Consider the following 11,892-nt stretch of genomic DNA (forward strand, 5'->3'; position numbering starts at 1 on the left):
CTTTTTATTGAACCATGATTTATTCTGTGTGCTTTGAAGGTTGTTGTACATATTTTCTGAACTGAATCAGTTGGACAAAAACTACGCCAATCGTCAAGTAAAAACTGATGAAATCAATTTTTTTTTAATTTTTGAATTCCTACTTTCACACAATCAGGTATAGATCTGAAAAGTATGAACAAAAAAAAGCATTATTTTCTACAACTGAACAAACTTTCATTCTTCTTTTGTGGATCTGTCCAATGACTTCTTACACTAGTCCTCGCGCACTTTCTGTTGGGATTTCTCACTGTCACAAGAAGGAAACCTGTGAAATGTTCACCTTCTCTTGCTTGTGCTTTCGTTCAGATGGCGGTGTTGCACGTCTTTTGAAGTCCCCGCCTAAAATCAACCAACCGTCAAATGTTGATTGCCCACCAATTATTCAAAACAATAACTTATTATTTCATATGTTATGCATAAATGATATTGCAAATGATATTTCAAATCACAGCAACATACATCATGGACTATGTGGTCGATGCGGTCCAGTGCGCACTGAATTTGGGAGTGACCACAATCCTGAAGCATTATTGTTGATCCTGGCTTCAATTGTCAGACTACTGAGCATAATTAAACAGACCCCGGTGCTCTATTTGCAAATGAGACAGCTTGTGACACTGAAATCATGATATAGTGTCTTCTCGCGCTCTTCCACATAAAGCCGTGAACCATGAAGCAGCTCTGCCACAGTGAAAATAGGTATACTTCCGTTTCGGCTCACCACACGACGATTCTCCAAAACTCAATTACACAGGAAGTGCGCGGCAACGGTGACGTCACGAAAGCGACCACCAAGCGCCAGAAGCTTTTCCATAAGGTTCAGTAATTGAGTCGCGCTGATGCTGTGCAGATCGAATCGTCCGTCGATCCTCGAATCTTCATTGTCTGGATTGTAGTACGTCTGTTCTAATGAGTAATTCCCTCGAGGACACAAAGAATCCTGACATCACTGAATTGGGTGAGTTTCAAATTTTCCCAAATTCTGATCAATTTGTGCAATAGAACGACAAATCGTGAGAAAAGAACACCAAAAAAGTGGGTCAATGTCGGACAGACAAAAAGGCATAAAATAGCAATCAATTCACGGAAATGTGCGCGATCCAAGCCCATCGATTTTTCCCAGCAATTTTGCCAAAAGTGGAGAGATTTTGAAAACCATGATGGATTCGAGAACGGAAAATTATTAAATATTATCACAGATCGTTGCTCTTCAATTGCAAAATAATGTTGACAATAATTTAGTGCTTTTTACACTCACAGTGACAATTTTTCATGCTCCACGAACTCCCAATGGAGCAATATTTTCCCTATTCAAATTCATGGATCTTTTTTCCTCCACGCGCGCGCGCGCATTTTCAGCACACTTCTCTCGAGGATGATCGAGATTTCAGGCATATTCGCATTGCTGCTGATTCCCTGGGCAGCCGCCCAGTACACAACAGTCGTCCTGAGCCAGGGAACACTCGTGGGCATCAAGGTGTTTCCGGAGTCCTCGAGAGTGCCCGTGTACGCCTTCCTGGGCATTCCATACGCCAAACCGCCAGCCGATGAGCTACGATTTGCGCCGCCGGCGCCGCATCCGGGCTGGAATGGCACGCTCCTAGCGCGTGACTTCCAGCCCATTTGTCCGCAGCTGGAGCGTAGTCCTCTCGAGGAGGTCAGCGACTACAACCCTCTGGCGTCCGCCACCAGCGAAGATTGTCTCTTCCTCAACGTCTGGACACCAGAAACGGGCTTCCGCTATGGAAACATACCCGTGGTAGTCATCATAACAGGAGAAGATCACGCCTTTGACTACCTCAGGCATCGTCCAACAGGTGAGAATTCATGCAGGGTCGTTTAAATTGCACAGAATTTATGAAAAAAATAGTTGCAGAGGAATTGTATGCAATCAAGATAGAAAAATTCCCCATATTTATGGTTTGTTTTGAGGATTTTGAGAGTTGATTGTACCCAATTTGTGCAAAAACACTTTGCATTTCCAGTTATTTTTCTTCATAATTAAATGGGTTTTGTAAGAACGTGAAATGAACTTTATCAAACTGCCTTAAATTGCAGCTAGAGTTACTTTTCACTCCATAGGACTCGATTTGGCTTCGGAAGGAATTGTTGTGGTGTCAGTCCAGTATCGCACGAATATCTTCGGCTGGCTCAGTCTTCAGCACGAATTGGCGCCTGGAAACTTGGGACTTCTCGATCAGAATTTGGCGCTGCTTTGGGTACAGCGCAACATCCATCAATTTGGCGGCGATCCTAAGAGAATCACTCTTCTGGGCCACGGAAACACAGGCGCTGCAAATGCTATGATTCACCTCACAAGCTCTAAATCGCGAGATCTCTTCTCCAGGCTTATCGTCATGTCGGGCACAATTTTCTCCTCCTACTCGTATCAACTGCAGGATCCTGAGCGACTAGACTTGACGCCCTCCGAACAGATCGTTCAAATTCTGGCGTGCGACTCTACGGAGATTCGCTATATCCTCACGTGCCTGCGCAGGAAGAGCGTTGGAGATCTTCTGAGGGCGTTCGAAATGATTTACCAAATGGGAAACTACACGAAACTCCTTGGGCCCGTGCTGGACAGGCGATTCCACATGGATGACTCGCGGAAGTTGATCGCATCGGGGACTTATCTTATGGACATTCCCATCCTCACGGGCATTTGCAACAACGAAGGCGCATTTCTCAGGGATTCGTGGATTGAGTTCGGCAAACAAGGCTCGCGCCAATTGAAGAAGTTCATTGACGACACAATCATCCCCAATATTCTTGAGCATTATGCCTTCGACAGTTCAGGTCAGGGCCAAATCCGAGAGACGATTGACTGGAGATTCTTCGATCAGACGCCAAAGACGAACAGTGTTCCGTACTTGATTGATGCCTTGCAGAAATTGGTGTCGGAGACGAAATACGAAACGCCCTTCTTCGAGACAATCGAGCTGATATCTGGCGGAATCGTGGCCAAGAATTACAGTGGTAAGTCCGTGCGGAAAAAGAGCAATCTCTTCGTGTATTCCTTCCAGCAGCCTTATTCAATTGACATGAGAGGACGAGTAAATTACTTCGGCGGCGCCTCTCACACGTCGGATTTGCCATTCCTCCTGGGGCCAAGCTTGTTGCAACAAATCGGCCGTCGTCGCTTGTCGCAGTCCGAAGATAAGCTCTGCAAGAAGCTGAGACAGTTCTTCGGAGACTTCATCAAATCCGGGTGGGAGAATCTCAACTTATCACGCCTCAATTCAATGGTAATTGAGTTGTTTCTTGCAGGAATCCTACCCCGGGAAGACTTTTCGATGCTTGGAAGCCTTACACGAGGGACGCGAAGTACATCAAAGTGCTCTCATCCAAGGCAGATACGCTCGCACTCCAGGATGACCTCTCGCAGTCCGGCGTGGAGAAGAACATTGTCATGATTGAGCACATCTTCTCCAATAGTAGACCTGATGTGAGCAGCGTTCCGCAGAATCCCTACCAACTGAGCACAAATCTGCCCAGCGGTAGGGCTGTGACCACGCGCGGTCAGAGCGATGAGTATATCAACGACATCGTTAACTTGCAGTACTTTAGCGAGCTGAGTAAAGTGCACTCCTTCTGGAGCAAACTGCTGCCGCGCATCCACCAGAACGCCCATCTCAGCGATCAGCTGCTGAACGGACGCCAGGACATGTCCGGCATCCAGTTTTTTGAGAGCGCCAGCAGCAGCAAGTACAAGCACGCCTTTTTCTCCATGCTCACGCTCGTGTGCCTCCTACTAACCGTTCTGTGCGTGTGCGTGTACATTCTGAAGCGCAACACAAGGAACTTCGGTAGCGTCTTATGACAAAAGCTCCTCGCCTTGTGGAATTGGATGATCCGCTGCTCAGGACGTCGCTTCAAGAGATCCACCCAGGCCACGAAGACTGAAGATGCCGCTCAATCACCCGCCGCCGAAGCTCCAGCGCCCAGCCAGCCCACAAATCTCGATGCCGAGTCATACGCACTCGACGAGAGCATTGAAGTGCGCAACTGGAGATATCATCTCACCAACAATCGCTTCTAAACATTGGCAGAGAGTGTCAAGTCAGTTTGAGGAACGTGAAATAACACCATCAGAACTCTTCAACTCATCAAAGGAGCAAAAATGGTCAAACTGTCCTCCAGTCAGTTTGACGAAACAACATTCATAAAGCTCTGTCCAATAAATCCTTGAATTCACTCCAAAAGACATCAAAGGCCCCTGATTGACTTGATACCTTCTGAATCTTCTGTGCCTGCTTTTTCGGGGATTTTATACTTGTCACATTAAAAAAGCTTAAAATTTTTCGTTTTGTATATAAAGTTAAATATATATTTCACTCTCTGTGTATTTTATTAACGTGAAAATAAATTTTCTATGTTTATTATTTCGTATAAAATATGAAAATATTCTATAACAAGTTTATTATGCTAAATGTTCATTAAATTCATTTTTTTTTCCTTCAGAAAGAATATCGTAAACATGAGTTTTTTTCGTTAAACAACAATGAATATTAAATATTTGAATGAATGACAAAACAAAGATAATATAGATAGTTCGAAATTTCAATAGGTTCTCCTCTTGTACCTCGTTTCTTTTTGGTCAGAATATAGAGAACATCTCCAAAATGGAAGTTTATTGCTAATAATACTTATTAAATTTTTCCTACATTTTCCAAAATCTTTTTATATCTCTCTCTCGTTTTTTTATAGCTTGAAAACTTGATGAAAGCAATTCGAATAACTTCTTTCTCTGGAATGGATTCTTGAATCCTTTTCAAATCATTTCTATCTTTTTGAAACACATAGATAACGATAAATATATGGTAACATAGTAAATAAAGAACTTGATTCGGGATCAACTTAATCTGATTGAGCGAAACTAAAATTTAAATTTGCAGAGCTCGCTGCTCCTTTACGAACAGATTATTGAAAATCGAGTCCTTCTCAATGGAAGTGTCGAGAAGGGTGATTCCCACAATCTTACCTCCATCCTCCTGACTCTTGGACACCTTCTTGATGATGCTGAAGAATTTCTTCTTGGGACTCGACACAAGTCCGCGGAAACGCAGAATATCATCAGTCGTCCAATCGCCGTGCGTTGGCTTAATTCCTGGTGAGAAAATCATACGGAAAATTGGTCGAAAATCAATGGAAATGTCACGTAAACTCACCATGAAGGCAACATCTAATGCCCAGCTTCGGAAGCTGACGGAAATCATTTGGCAGCGACTTGATGTTATTGCAGCTGACCAGCAACTTTTCCCCATAATCACACAGCGTAACCTGGACTTGCTGGCTGTTGATCACCAAATCAACAATGCCTCTGCAGAAATAAACAACTTAAGTGAGTTTATTGAATCAGGTGCAATACAGCAACGATATTTACCTGTACCATCGTGAATCTTTCTCTGCAAACACAGCGTATGCTTGTCCGATCTCAAAACTGCCCGCAGGAATTGGCTGTTCGTTGTTTCCTGAACAGTAATGCTGCAGCTTGCTCGTGAGATCCGCAAAGCTCTCGTTAATCTTATCGTCGTGTGGCTGAATTATGAAATTGGATGGACTTGATATCATCACGATGCTCAGCGTAAACGTTGTCTCAATTGCCGGCAATTCAAAGTCCTCGATCGGCTTGAGACCACTCAGCGTTCGTGAGAGTTTAGGCTGAGCTTTCTGAGTAATCTTCAGTCTTGAAAAGCGGTCGTTCTCCGGAGAATTCGACAGACTGTTTGGCGAGTTGCGCGACGACGAGACTTTGCTGTCGTTTTGTCTGCAATTAAGTGAATACCGCATCAATAACTTATCTTTTTATGAACTATAGGTCAACATAGTCAGAATGAAGAGATCAATGAAATGATCGGAATGAGAATCATGTGCAGTCACGCGCCCTGTGTACAACTTAAAGCAGAATTTAGTACTTTTCTCGGCTCATTCAAATTCAGCATATACATGACGGTCTAGAAGACCTAATGACCCCGAATTGAAGAACAATCTCTAATTTTCGAAAGAAGTTTTTCGATTAAAAGAAAATTTGTCTTACTCACCTTCCGAACTCCTCTTCGATCTTGATAGACTCGTTGATGCAGAAGAAAGATTGGTCCTGATAGCGCATGTAGCAATTCACCTGAGGAATCGAAGTTGTGGACACCATCACCTTCAGAATGCATTCGGAACCTTCGCTGAGAAGTCCCTTGATGCGAGCCACAATCGATTCCGTCATGTTCTGCAGCTGATAGAGGCGACACTTAATCGCCAGGGCCGGAAACTTGGACAGCGCTTGACTTAGTGGCTCCAATTGATAGATATCCTCATCGGGAATCTCCAGGATGAACCCATAGTCGATGCAGTACATCTTGTGGGACGTCTCCATCAGACTCACTTGCATGTCTGGCACGGCGCGATACCATTTGTCGCTGTCTCTGTCGTGGATCAAATAGCGAATGTCAGAAGACTCACTCTCCATGGGACGACGCAGATCCATCTTCGACTCGTCCATCACCAGAGCGTCCGTCTGTCGCTGGATGTAGTTCATTCCAATTTGCTTCAGCTGACAATAGATATCACCAGTGTCCGACACATGAGTAATCTTCACTAGATTCAGTGCCGATCTCTCAAGTTCCTGAGCCGGTGTCTCATTGCAGATCTTCTGCAGAATCTGCTGATTGACGTTGTTCTCCAGACTCGGATTCACTGGATCCATCAGCACAACTTTAATCGGCACATCCTCACCCGGAACACTGTTCATCTCGAACTCCTCATTCTTCGTCATGATGCGCGCATAGAACTGCTTGTGAGCGAGGATTGTATTGAGATGCTGTGTCACATAAGGATTTCCTTCGAAGCTCTCCAAGAACGCCAGACTGAAGCAAATCGCCTGATGCGGCACCTTCAAGTAATCCGCACTGCACTCGTACAGCTCAGTATACATCTCCTGCTCACCCGTGTCTATGCAGAAGCACTGAAATCGTGCATTGTTGCGATCAATTGATTCAACACGCACGCGGCTCCAGTTTGTGTTGTTGATCACCAGATAAATGCGTCCCACTTGGATGTCGTCAATGTGTAAAACCGGTGGCATCTTGTTCATCATGGTCATCTCAATGTCCACCATCAGTGTATTCAGTCTCTTGTTGTACTGCTCACCCACAATTTGGCCATATATCTCATTTGTGGACACAGGATTTGTGATCTGAATCTTCCACATGTCCTGTGACCACGGCAGCTGCAACGTCTCGAACACAGTTACGTCCAGTTCATTCATCAAGTCCGAAGATGGCCTCTCACTCACACTCATCGAATATACAATGTTGCGTCCGCCAATCTCCTCCACCGAGAAGAACTCATCGAAATTGTAGAGAATGTTTGGCCAATTTCCAGACAATGTCATCCCATACTTCTTGCGGAAGTAGTCAGGAAGGGCAGTCATAAGTAGCCCTCGAGGATGCTCATTGAGGATGTCAATGAATCTCTCCGCGATAGATACGTCATCCTCCTGACATATGGGAAATTTTCTGATCTCATCCTGCAGAATGAGCCGATGGATGGCCGCTGCAGCTGCCACATTCTGAGCATTAGCCGTCGATTCGCAATGCTCTGGATATGAGCAGTAAGTCTTATTGCAGATGGTCACGCGACACTGGAACAGCTTGTCGCCCGCCTTGAATTTGATGCAAGAGTAGGAATAGTGAGGCTCCGCGTAACCCATGAACTTGCAATAAGCAGCAAGATTCTTAACGGGCACCGTTGTGTTCCTGTCCAGCTCCACCTTCTCAGGCTCTGGCGTCACAGGCATCGGAAAGTCGGACTCCATCTTCATCGGCGACATAATCTTTGGCTTTGGCGACGTGACGCCATTCGATATGGTCACCAGAATCGGTGGACTAGGACTCGGCGACAACGGAGGCGTTGTGATCGAAGACTGTCGCACGAGTCTGTCATTCAGAGATTGCTCCTGAGCAGTCGGTCTCGTGTTATTTCGCACAATGCGACTGTTCACCGATGACTTCGGAATAGCGCCCGCGAGATTAGAATAGATCGTTGGATCGATCTTGAGCAATTTTGGTCGTTGCTGAGGCGCCTCCCGCTTGTTCTCCGAACTCAACTTCTCCAGTTTGATGTTCGGCATGCGATATTGCGTGTGGTTCGCAGGTCGCTGGACGGCTGCGGATGACGTCGAAGCGCGCTGATAAATCGCAGGTCGCGACGCCAATGTGGGTCGGTTGGAAGTAGCATGGCTCTTCTTCGGCTTCTTCTGAGCAGCAACCATCTGGACAATATGTCTTGTTTCCTTTTTCAACGCAGCACGAACAGTCGTCTACAAATCATAAAAATCAATGTTTATTAAAGTTGACTCTTTTTGATCAGATTTTGATATAATTTTAAAATCATGACTGTGTGAAATTTAAGTTTTTTTTTTACCATTTCTTCCATAACTATAAATCTTTCTTTTTTTTGGCAAAAACTTCGTTCTTCTCGTTCATATTACAATTGCGGTTTCGTTTAATAAATATCAACACAGAAACTCACCTGTCCATTGACTTTTTCAAATACCAAACTCGGAAACGACCTGAGAAATTCCTCCAGCGACTTGTAACCATACTTCGAGAAGGGAATACCTTCGTACATGAGGGATTTATAGTCTTTGCTGATATCCGGAATTGTCATTCTGTGCTGACTCGTGTTGAGTACCGCTCGGATCGCTTTCTCCACATTCTCCAAGGCATCCTTTTCGGCAGTGTCAGCCATCCTTGCACAAGACACGCAGTCTCACCTCGTCAGCTGAAGATATGTATCTTTAGACACTGCAATAAGAAATTATATCAAATGAGCCACATTCTTTCCACACATCGATTGTGTATTGAGCAGCACAACAAAAGCTGTTATAACTGTTTCTCGCGATCTCTGCCTGATATTCGCGCACAGTCAAGTTGACACAAATTCACCATCATACGTATAGTGAAGTCCAAATAGACACGGAAGAGTTGATAGTAAAGAAAACATTGCTTCATGGAAGATAAAATTGTAACATTGAACGGCAGAAAATTAGAATTTCATTACTTTCATTCGTTGAAGTGAGGATTCTGAACCAGCCGAAGAAATACCAGTTATATAAAAATAAAACAATAATGAGATCAAAAAGATTCAAATTTATAGTAACGCAAAGATGAAAATAAAATTTTCAAAGCTTTAATTGAGAGAATTGTGACAATTCGCAAAAGAAAAATTGCGATCAATGATCTTGCTTCATTCATCTGAGTTTAGTGCCAAATCCTTTTGCACAGGGCCATTATAGATGAAGGGAAAAGATGATGTAGCTGAGTTTGAAGAATTTGCCCCCCCTGAGTGAAATAATCACAGCAATATTTCATATTTTCGAGCCTCTATCTTGCTTCAACACTTGCACTTTTACCTGAACTTTTTGCTAATTGCCGTGGGGAAAGGATCAGCAAATTATGTAAGTGAGACAAATCTCAAATTGGCACCCTTCTTGCGTCTGAGGTAAAATATTTGCTAGCACTTGGATGAATTTCCACAGAAATGAACTTAGGGACATATCTGGTAAACCAATGTGAGAAATTGGGTTTTTCCCTCATAATTTCTCTGAAAAAATATCCTCATTTCAATACAAAGACCAGTGAAATCAGAATTACCCTTCAAAAATCTTCATATGTGAGACAAATATCAAATATGAAGAGTTCAAGACTAATATATTATTTGTTTTCTTGAGAAAAAAGACGAAAAAATAGAGCAATCACCTCGAAAAGGTCGAGTAGAAAGTGAAAAGCAGTAAAATATGCCGTGAATTCATTGAAGAATTAATTAAGGAAAAACATCGTATTATTTTAATTCCTTTCAAAGCCAAAATTAATTAATTTAAAGTTGAATCCTAGACAGGAGTTAAAGATTTCAGCTGCAAAGAATGATTATGCTCCTTTATCTAACGTGCGACGAACATAACATCTCTAGCTCTAGTTTAGAGTCGCTAGAGTTGGACTGGAAACACAATTTTGGCGGGAATCATTCATGAAGGGCTTCAAGGGAACTCCGAGCCCATCAAAACCATATTTTTTGCGTAATTATTACAGAAAACAACCGACGATTTGGAGAGATTTGCTTGCAATGATATCATTAATTGCCCGACATTTCACGACATTCTCCTGAATTGTATTGAACTTGATGCGTCGAGTGTCTCAAGTGATAAAAAAAAACGATGTGCGGGAATCTCAGCATTCATAAGCTGGTCATGGCTTATCGCAGATTACTCTGCAGCGCGTGTAATTTGATCAATTGAACATATACTCTATTTTTCTCTTCATCGCTGTGCTTCTCGAGCCGAAATTCCGATGCCCACTTTGTTCACAACGGCATTCTTTTTTACAAGCGCCGCCGAGCAAAAAAAGTAATAAAAATGCCCCCGAATTTTCTTTCTGCTGGCCCTACAATTAGTGCACCTCTTAAAACTCTTCCAATGTTATCCTTGCGACCCTCATTATGCACTCTAAAACCTTGGGTGAGATGCTGAACATGCAAATCCCATTGCAACAATATTTCCAAAATTTATGACGTGTCGAGGAACATTTTCAGGCGCCATAAAATGGTCTAAATCCAAAGGATTTTTGCCCATGGAAATTCCAAACCAAATGAGCAAATCACTTTGAATGGAACCGCGCGTGTCATGTTAAACACGTGAAATGCAGTTCAGTGCACTGTAGGACGATGAATTATCACACAAAAATGTCGCACAATTGCTGAATATTCAATTTTCATTTTCATTTGTCGACTCTCGAATCTGTGCCACTCGGAATTTTTGTGCCATGGAAAAAATGCCAAGCTTTCGCGATGAATTGCGGCGGAAAACGATCTAGAAGTGCTTTTCTTACCTTTCTGTGATCTGAAGAATCGCCTGATACTCTTTTTATGACTATTCACAGCCAAAATCACAAATTAAAATCTCTTTTTACGGACGCTAAAAAATTGCAGCCACTTTCTTCTCGCGTGTGTAGAAAATGAAGTAAAACAAATTCACACTGTCATGACTGGAAGTCATGAGACCCCGGCGGTCAATCTCTTCGCGAATAGATCGCCGTATCGTGCGAGGTAGAGTGCGGGCAAAATTATTATCAGCGCAACAATCTTTAGGCAAGATCAAAAGGGAAACAAGTGTAATAAATTTTATAAGTTATTCTATGATATCGGAATGTGATTAGTTAGTTTATCTTGAAGTCTTTCAAGGAATATTTTGAATACACACATATATTAAAAAAAAATAAAAATCTGTACAGAAAATTAGCTTACATGCAATCTATAATAATCTGGAGATTCTTATCGTATGTTGACTTTCTTGCTCCTGGCGATCTTCCTTCCTTGATCTTGAGATAAGATTTTTAGTTGCAAAGGTTGTAAAGTCTTCAGGATTTGCACTGAATCACTAAGATGTACACTCGATGATAGTCCGTGAACGACTGTTCAAGATTGAACAAAAATTGGACACGAAGGGCAGATCTCCTGGATGAAAGGATATATAGGAGTGAAATTTGTGAAGGCAAGAGATGAGAGTTTCAGAGGCGACAAAGTTGTATATGAGAAATTCAATGAAAACTTCTCTCCCTACATTTAATATTATTATACAATCATGTTAATTACATTTGAAATTTTACAATTACTTTTACCCTTACCTTTTTTATCCATCCTTTTATCTCTAAAATCAATTTTTTAGAGAAATAATGATTTTCATTTTGTTTTTCGTCATTTCTTAAAGTAATTGTTAAGACAGCTATAATAAATTCACAATAGAATAATGATAAATAATTGCCTTTTTGGTTTTCTCTTTGGTTTTTTAGGCTTTTTAAAGCA

General features: G+C 42.5%; 2 protein-coding genes across 2 annotated transcripts; one reads left to right on the plus strand and one right to left on the minus strand.

The window, feature by feature from the left end:
• Positions 1-961: 961 nt before the first annotated feature.
• LOC132257990 (carboxylesterase 1F) lies at positions 962-4,081 on the plus strand. The gene is made up of 5 exons (XM_059755078.1): positions 962-1,000; positions 1,402-1,859; positions 2,125-3,250; positions 3,310-3,848; positions 3,906-4,081. The coding sequence occupies exons 2-5, from the start codon at positions 1,418-1,420 to the stop codon at positions 4,079-4,081; spliced, it is 2,283 nt and encodes a 760-aa protein (XP_059611061.1). The 5' UTR covers positions 962-1,000; positions 1,402-1,417.
• Positions 4,082-4,329: 248 nt separating this feature from the next.
• LOC132258169 (uncharacterized) lies at positions 4,330-11,034 on the minus strand. The gene is made up of 6 exons (XM_059755312.1): positions 10,920-11,034; positions 8,566-8,840; positions 6,084-8,353; positions 5,426-5,809; positions 5,211-5,362; positions 4,330-5,149 (listed from the first exon to the last, which is right to left on the minus strand). The coding sequence occupies exons 2-6, from the start codon at positions 8,782-8,784 to the stop codon at positions 4,926-4,928; spliced, it is 3,249 nt and encodes a 1,082-aa protein (XP_059611295.1). The 5' UTR covers positions 8,785-8,840; positions 10,920-11,034; the 3' UTR covers positions 4,330-4,925.
• Positions 11,035-11,892: the final 858 nt, after the last annotated feature.

This window comes from Phlebotomus argentipes, unplaced genomic scaffold (genome assembly GCF_947086385.1).
Source record: "Phlebotomus argentipes unplaced genomic scaffold, Phlebotomus argentipes genome assembly scaffold_4, whole genome shotgun sequence".
Taxonomy (NCBI): Eukaryota; Metazoa; Arthropoda; class Insecta; order Diptera; family Psychodidae; genus Phlebotomus; species Phlebotomus argentipes.